At 48.4% G+C, this 8428-nt stretch overlaps 1 protein-coding gene across 2 annotated transcripts in view; it reads left to right on the top strand.

The window, feature by feature from the left end:
- The first annotated feature begins 468 nt into the window (after positions 1-468).
- Positions 469-8428, top strand: part of XPO7 (exportin 7) — a 36728-nt gene continuing 28768 nt past the window's right edge. Inside the window, exon 1 of one of the 2 annotated variants that reach the window (XM_087875725.1) lies at positions 469-728. In XM_087875725.1, coding sequence (XP_087731851.1) covers positions 711-728 — 18 coding nt within the window. In that variant the 5' untranslated portion in view covers positions 469-710. The remainder of the gene's footprint in view (positions 729-8428) is intronic. The other variant, XM_087875726.1, reaches the window with a different exon arrangement.

Below are 8428 nucleotides of genomic sequence, written 5' to 3'. Positions count from 1 at the left end.
CTCTATTGGAAAAGAAATAAAAACGAAAGGCTTCCCTTACAGCAGTGTTTCTCAACCTTGGAAGCTTGAAGATGGATGGACTTCAACTCCCAGAATCCCCCAGCCAGCGCTGCTGGCTGGGGGATTCTGGGAGTTGAAGTCCACCCATCTTCAAGCTTCCAAGGTTGAGAAACACTGCCTTACGGCAACCAGGCCTGGACGGCGGAGAAGCTCCAGAGACCGACGGTCCCTGGGGAAGAGACGCCCAGGGGGCCTCCTTCCCTCCAGGCAGAGAAGAGCCCGTAAGAGCCCCGAGGCTGCGCTTCGGCTCCCTTCGCCCCGGTTCCCGCCCGGCTCCCTCAGCGACGCCTCACTTCTCTCCGGGCCGCGCAGGCGCGTTCTGGGCCCCCAACCGCCGCGCGGGCCCTTTAAGAAGCAGGTAAACACAGCGCGGCTCCTCCCCTTCCCTTCCCCCCTCCCCAACCCCCCGCGCGTCAGTCGACGTCGCTGCCGCGCGACCGGCCCCCTTACGCCGCCGCACTGAGCCGCGCTATTCTCCAAACGCACGCGCCGCAGCGCGGCCGCTGGCGCTCGGGGGATCCCTTACGCCGAATGCGTGGGGAGGCCGCCGGACGCGCGCACGCGCAGGAACCTTGCCTAGGTCGCCTGCGGGAGGGGGAGGCGGCGGCGGCAGCGGCGGCGGCGGCGGAGCAGAACATGAATGGAGCAAAATGGCGGATCATGTGCAGGTGAGGCGGAGGGGCCCGCGGCGCGCTCACCCCCACCCCCCGCCTCGCAGCCCGGGGCCCGAGCGGGCGGATGCAAGGCCGGCGCGGCGCCCGCTGGAGGGCCGCGCCGGCGCTCCGTCCCTTCCGAGCCCGGGCGGCCGCCGGTCCCCCGCGGGATACAGGCCCGGGCACCGGGGGGCGCGCGCGGAGCAGGCCCGGGGCGTCTGTGGCGGGCGCGGGGGCCGATCTCGGGGGTGGCGGGATCCGCGGGGGAGAAGCGGCGGGAGCGCTGCCCGCCGGGCCTGCCGCCTCCTCCGGAAAGGGCTCCCCGCCTCTCGGCCCCCGAGCTCCCCGCCGGCTTCGGACGAGGGCAGGCGGGCTTCCCTGACAGACCGACGGCCTCCCCGCCTCCTCCCACGTGGCCCCCGCTGGCCAGGCCGAAGCAGGGAGCGGGCAGGTGGTCGGGGGCGCCTCCTCCTCCTCCTCCTCCCCCCCTGGACTCAGAGCTGCCTCAGGGGCGGTGGGGGCACCCAGAGGGCCCGTGTCCATCCCTCGCCTGCTCAGGGCTGGAGAGGCGCCTGGCCCCGGGGCCCCCGTCCTTCCCCATAGGAGGGCCAAGTCCTGGATCCGGCTGGAAGTCAGGTTGATGGGGAAGCCAGGCTCGCTTAACAACCTCACTGGCAAGAGAGGTCGTAAAATGGGGCAAAACTCACTTAACAAATGTCTCACTTAGCAGCCGAACCTTTGGGCGCCATTGTGGTCGTAAGTCAAGGGCCACCGGTACTCGAACCGGCTGCCTCCCCAAAGGGTCCCTTCGAAGCCCCCCTGGCTCCCCTGTTGTCCTTGGGCTGTAAAGAGGGACAGGGTCTCTGTGATGGTCTCAGGTGAAAATCTCACCACAATCCCCATTCTGGATATTGGTGCGGTCAACAGTTGTGTTCTTCTCTCTAGGGAAGAGGATTTATTTGAAGCTCTGAAACTTCTTGTGTCAGATTTCTTCCTTAAAAAAGTCTGCGGAGAGTCTCAGTGCTCCAGGTCCTGGTTGTCCCAAAGGTGCTTTTTTCAAAGGCAACTGGACTTTTTCCGCGAAAACGTTTCGCTTCTCATCCAAGAAGCAGCAAAGTTTAGGCCGCTGGGTTAGAAAGCGGTACTAGCGGACGTAACATTTATTTTCTGAGTAAAACTATTTTCTCAGTCATTTTCTCTTAATTCCATTTTATTGAAGTAAGTAGAGTCTACTCCAGTTTAGGAAGGAAGACTTTGCAGGGCATCTGTCAGAGAAAATTGCTTGACGCATTGCTACCTTCGCAGGATCCTGAATGAGAGAGTTTCAGACTCAGCCATGGGACTGAAACAGTATTTGTCATACTTTACGATGACTTCTGGCAGGAGCATCGTTGTCCAGTCTCTTCTGGAAAACCTCCAGTGATGGAGCATCCACAGTTTCTGAAGGCAGCTTCTGTTCCATTGATTAATTGTTCTCACTGTGAGGAAATTTCTCCTTAGTTCTAGGTTGCTTCTCTCCTCAATTAGTTTCCATCCATCGCTTCTTGTCCTGCCTTCAGTTGCTTTGGAGAATAGCAAATAGTGTTGACCCCCCTCTTCTTTGTGGCAGCCCCTCAAATATTGGCAGACTGCCTATCATGTCACCCTAGTCCTTCTCTTTGTTGCACTAGACATACCCAGTTCCTGCAACTGTTCATCATATGATTTATCCTCCAGCCCCCTAATTATCTTTCTTGCTCTTCTCTGCACTCTTTTGTGAGTCTCAACATCTTTTTTGTATTGTGGTGACCAAAACTGGATGCAGTATTCCAAGTGTGGTCTTACCAAACCATAGAATGGAATGGAATAGGAATAGGAGACTTCATCTGTCCAAGTGTGATTAGACCCACAAGGAATTTGTTTCTGGTGCAGAAGCTTTCAGTGTACATCCAAAGCAATAGAATCATTATCATTATCATAATACCAATAAAAGGGGGAAGTAACAAAGATAAGCAGGATAAATGATAATACTGCAGCTATGCTGTATGAGGAAATATACATACCGTAGACATTAGATAGCACTGTGAGAATTAGGTGTTCAGCAGATTCATGACATGAGGGAAAAAACTGTCCCTGTGTTTAGTTGTTTTGGCATGCAATGCCCTGTAGCGCCATTCCGAGGGGAGGAATTGAAAGTTTATATCCAGGATGTGAGGGGTCCTGTAGATATAAGAGTCACCTTATAGGGGAGATGGGTGCATAAAAATGTAATAAATGAAGAAACAAAGTGTGGTATCACTTTACGTGATCTTGAAGCTATCCCTTTGTTGATGCAGCTTAGAACTGCATTGGCTATTTTGGCAGCTGCAACACGCTGCTGGCTCATTCTAAACTGGTGGCTATTAGGATACCTAGGTCCTTCTCACAGTTACTACTGTTGAGCCAGGTATCACCTATTCTATATCTCTGCATTTTTCTTGCCTAACTGTAAAACCTTATGTTTCTCATATTATTTTGTTGGATAGGGCCCAGGATTCGACTCTCTCAAAATCCTTCTGTATCTTCTGAAGTATTCCCCGTCCCCCATTTGCTGTTGTTGGTAAATTTGATGAGTACCCCTTCTGTTCCCTCAGCTAAATCATTTATGAAGATGTTGAAGACTAAGGCAGAATCTTAAGGTAGCCCACTGCATGCTTCACTCCATTCAGATGTAGTTCCACCCAACATGTTGAGTGTAGTTGGTCAGCCAGTTGCAAATCCATCTGGTGGTGATGCTGTCTATCCCACATTTTTCAATGGTAGGTTGTGGTCTACTTTGTCAAATGCTTTACTGAAGTCTAAATAAATTAGATCCACAGCATTTCGCTGGTCCATTAATTTTGTCACTTTGTCAAAGAATTCAATAAGATTTGTCTGGCATGATCTGTTTTTGACAAACCTAGGTTGACTTCTCATTACGACTTTGTTTGCCTCTAGGTCCGTGATGGTGAACCTATGGCACGTGTGCCACAGGTGGCACACGAGAACTATATCGGTGGGCACATGAGTGTTGCCCTAGCTCAGCTCCCGCACACAGCTGATTTTCAGGCCTTCAGGACCCACCGGACGTTGGGAAACAGGCTGTTTCTGGCCTCCAGATGGCCTCGGGGGGGGGGAGGCCTGTTTTTCGCTCTCCCCAGGCTCCAGAGGCTTTCTAGGAGCCTGGGGAGGGCGAAAACGGCCTTCCTCACCCACCTCCAGAGGCTGGAAATGGCCCGTTTGCTGACTTCGGAAAGTCGGCAAACGGGCTTTTTCCGGGAGGAGGGAGGAATGCCATTTTCACCCTTCCCAGGCTCCAAGAAAGCCTCTGGAGCCTGGGGAGAGCGTAAAACGGACGTACCGTGCCCACTGTGCCATCACGTGCCAAAAGCGGGGGATGCACAGGCGGCCGGGGTGCATTGAATTACGGGTGTGGGCATGAGCATGCACGATCCCCCCCCCCCGGTGTTCCCCCCGCATTTGGCACGCGACGGCAAAAAGGTTAGCCATCACTGTTCACAGATTCATTGCTTGATGGTCTTTTCCAGAATCTTTCCAGGTATAGATGTCCGGTTGATAGGTCTGTAGTTTTCTGGATCCATGTTTTCCCCTTGTTTGAAGATGGGAATTATAGCAGCTATTTTCCAGTCCTCTGGTAGTTCCCCGATGCTCCAGGCTCTTTGAAAGACACGGTTCAATGGTTCCAAGATTACGCTTGCCAGCTCCTTCAGAATTCTGGGATGCCTTCCCTCTGGTCCTGGCAATTAAAACTCCTCTAGGGTGGACAAGTGTTTTTATACCATATTCTTGACTATTTTGATTTGTATTCCTAATCTGTCTCCTATACGGTGCTGCTTTTGATAAATTATATTATATTTTTCTTTTGCATAAAGCCAGAATTAAATACTTCTGCTTTCTCCTGGCTACACGTCACCTCCTTGCCATCTTCTCCCATTAGTGGACTGATTGTTTCTAGACTTTTTTCCTTGTTTCTGACATGCTGAAAAAACTTTTTATTATTATGTTTGGCATTTGTTGCAAGTCTTAGTTTATTCTGAACCTTCCCTTCTCTGAATTTGTTCTTGCAGATTTGGGCTATTTGCTGATATTCTGTTTTAGTTATGTGCCTCTCTTTCCATTTTTTTGTACTTGTCCTTTTTCTCTCTCAGTTTATCAGAGAGTTCTTTATGCAACCATGCTAGTTTTGTTTGAGGTATTTTATTTTTCTTTCTCAGTGGTATTGTGGTAGACTGGGCTTTAATAATCTCATTTTTCAGAATTTACCAGGGGTCTTGAGCTGCTTTCCCCTTTAGAATTTCATCCATGGAATCCTTCCTAAGATCTAAATTTGTTGAAATTAGGTCTTTTAAAATCCAAGACTCTAGTTTGATTTTGTTCTAAGGTACTGCTTGAGCTTGCATTATGTTGACTTCCAGTATAACATGGTCTCTCTCCCCCTAAGTTCCCGCACTTCAACCCCTTCTAGTTTAGTTTAGTTTAGTTTAGTTTAGTTTAGTTTAGTTTAGTTAGTTTAGTTTAGTTTAGTTTAGTTTAGTTTAGTTTAGTTTAGTTTAGTTTGTCATTGCACCTCGTACAACGAAATTAAATGCCATCTTCAGTGTACATTATAATTATAAAAATGAAACACAAACACACATCCTTAACATTCTATACAATTGCATTGAAAACCGATATTGCATTAACATTGCACTAGTTTATCATTGATATCAGAGTAGTTAAAGTTCCCGATTACTCCTGTGTGTAGCATGCTCCCTGCACACCTTAACTAACTGATTAGCAAACAGAACATCTATTTCCTCCACTTGGTTGGGTAGTATGTAATACATGCCTATGGCAATGTCATTCCTTCTTCCTTTTCTATTAACCCAAATGCGTTCCGAGTCTCGGTATAAACTTCTGGTGCCTGCCAGGAGCCTGCAGTTTTCTTGGCAAGAAATCAGCTCCCGAGGACTGAGAAAGAATGACTGGTCCAAAGTCACACAGCTGGTTTTGTTTCCTCAGAATCATCAAATCATAAGGCTCAAAGGGACCTGAAGGTTTTCTAGTCCAACTCCCTGCCCAGGGCAGGAGTCCTTACGCCTTATGCCTTATGACAAACGGTGGTCCAATCTTTTCTTGAAAACCTCCAGCAATGATTTGCCAACCTGTGTAGTATTTGAGATTGTAGTATTTGTAATATTTCTACAATGCTGGAACTCACAGTCTCCTAGTTTCTTGCCTGATGCCCTAAACACTATACAGGTAGTAGCCTTCGCAGAACCTCAGTTGAGACCAGGGACTCCATTGTTAAACAGATTATTAAGTGAGACATCAGATGATTGTGACTTGCGATTTTATTCCCAGCATCTCTATTGACTCTGCTTGTCAATAGGAAGTTGGCTGTGAAGGGTGCAAATGGCAGTCACATGACCACAGGACACTGCGAGGGTCATAAATGGCCACTAGTGACAAAGTGCCTGAGTCTTGGTCCTGTGTCTGCAGGGACACTGAAATGGTTATACGTGCAAGACTTGTCATACGGTTACTTTTTCAGCACTGTAGTAACTTTAAATTGTCACTAAACAGGGTAGTTATTAAGCGAGGACTACCTGTACACCAAATTGGGTCTTATATGTACCATAATTGTATATAAATTCACACTGTGAGGGCATTTCTTAAAATGGACATAACGCCTCATGGCAAGTATTACAGCTACATTAGATTGCGCCAATTTAAGAGCATAAAGCAAGCAACTTACTGGGAGCCCAGTGTTTCTGTTAATGCCTCTTAGGGTGCCCACCAGCTTCCTTATCCCAGTGACTCAGTTGTTTGAAAATGGTGCCCATTGAAACAAGATACAGAAAGCAGATAAAGTATATATTTATTTATTTATATTTCTTTTTTCTGTTTATGCTTGGAATACCAGCAAAGACTATTTAGCTGAAAGGTGGACACATCCACATACTTCTAAAAGTTGGAAACCCTTTGCCAGTAATTTGCCAAAGATAGCAGTGTCCATGATCAGGTAGGTAATGTAAAAGCAGAGAAAATACAATGGCTTATCCTTCTAATGATTGGTCATCAAGGAAAAATCAACTCGAAGCATACGCTATTTGAGGGGATCTGATTCAGCAATGCCACGGACGACAGCTAAGCATAATGGAACACGTGATTTGAACCACCCAAGTGGCTACTATACACTTGGACTTCACCAAACGGAGAACATCGAAACCATATTATGCCCAAAGAAGCGGAAAAGTTCCGTCCTTGCCATGAAAACGTTCCCTGGAGCAGTTTGTGGGTCAGCTCATGAACTGTGAGCTGCCAAGGTAAAGTTCCAATGGAGCAGAGTCAAACAGCCACCCATGATTCAGAAGTTTGACGTCGAGAAGATTCCCCAGGCATATGCAGTTGAAGTTAAGAATAGATTTCAACCGCTGAGCATCACAGAAGGACAACCAGATGAGCTACGGGGGGAAATAAAAACAACCCTGACTGAAGTAGCCCAAGAACCTATTAAGCAAAAGCCATTGCAGACGGGGAAGGAAGGCAAAGGCGAAATGGAAGGTTCCAGGGAGAGGCAACAAAAGGCAAAGCAAAGTCCTGGGCTGAGCAACATAAGAAACTGGAGGAAGCAGCCAGGAGAGTCATACAAGAGAGTGTTTCGCTCATAAGGGGCAGGCCAGAAGAAACCAGGCAGGCTGTGGTCAGAGGACGTGATGGGCAGGAATTGCATGACCCACAAGCCATCAGAGAATCTTAGAGGGTTTGGTCCGGTTGCCATGATTTAGCCTTTGGAGATACTTTTGGCCTGGATGATTGAGTCTTCATTTATGCGAAGCAGTCAGAGAAAGATGGCAGGAATATGCAGAGCAGCTTTGCACGAATAAAGCCAAGCCATAAGAGGAGAAGCTGACCTACCAGAAATGGAACCAGATATTCTGGAGGAGGAGGAGGCAGTGTGGGCACTCAACTGGTTGCCTAACCGCAAAGCCCCAGCAATTCCTGCAGAGGCCACTGCCAACAAAAGCACCGGATGCACTTTGCCGAAGTGTATGGAAGACTGGTCAGTGGCCAAAAAGACAGAGAAGGTTGGTATTTGTCCCAATACCAAAGAAAGGTGATACGAAAGACTGTGTGGCCTTCCGGGGCATTTTAACGTGGCCTTAACACTGCACGTGATCTTGATTCTAGCTCTCTCTTAATGCAGCCTAGGATTGCGTTGGGGTTTTGCGGCTGCTGCTGCACCCGGCTGGTTCATCCTTAAGTGGTGGTGCCCTTGGACTCTGAGATCCCCCTCACAGTTACTGCTGTTGAGCCAGGAATGGGTTTTTTTAGCAGGGCATCTGTCTGTCTTCCTGTATCCTGATGTATTTATTATTTACAGCGTGTTTGAAGATGTTATTAAAGTTTAAGTGATTTGCCCTAAGGCGGAGCTCATTTATGTTTGGTCTGTGTGTCATTAGTTGAGAATCACTGGCTAACACAGAGTGTTATAACCTTGAAAATGATTGCTTAATCCCATTGTTGTAGAGCTATAGTGAAGAGGTACGATGTTTGCTGCAAGTGCATTCTCTGAAGCGCAAGTTGAGTGCTGCAGGGTGTTTGTTTTCCTCACAGCTGTATAAGGGCAACGTATGGCGATCCCTGTGGTTACAGAGAAATCAGTATTTCCAACAGAAGTAGCTCACAGAATGCTCGAGGTATAGTTCACGCTT

Source organism: Pantherophis guttatus, chromosome 9 (assembly GCF_059756535.1).
Source record: "Pantherophis guttatus breed Tessera chromosome 9, ASM5975653v1, whole genome shotgun sequence".
Taxonomy (NCBI): domain Eukaryota; kingdom Metazoa; phylum Chordata; class Lepidosauria; order Squamata; family Colubridae; genus Pantherophis; species Pantherophis guttatus.
This window is presented reverse-complemented; position numbering and strand designations above follow the sequence as displayed.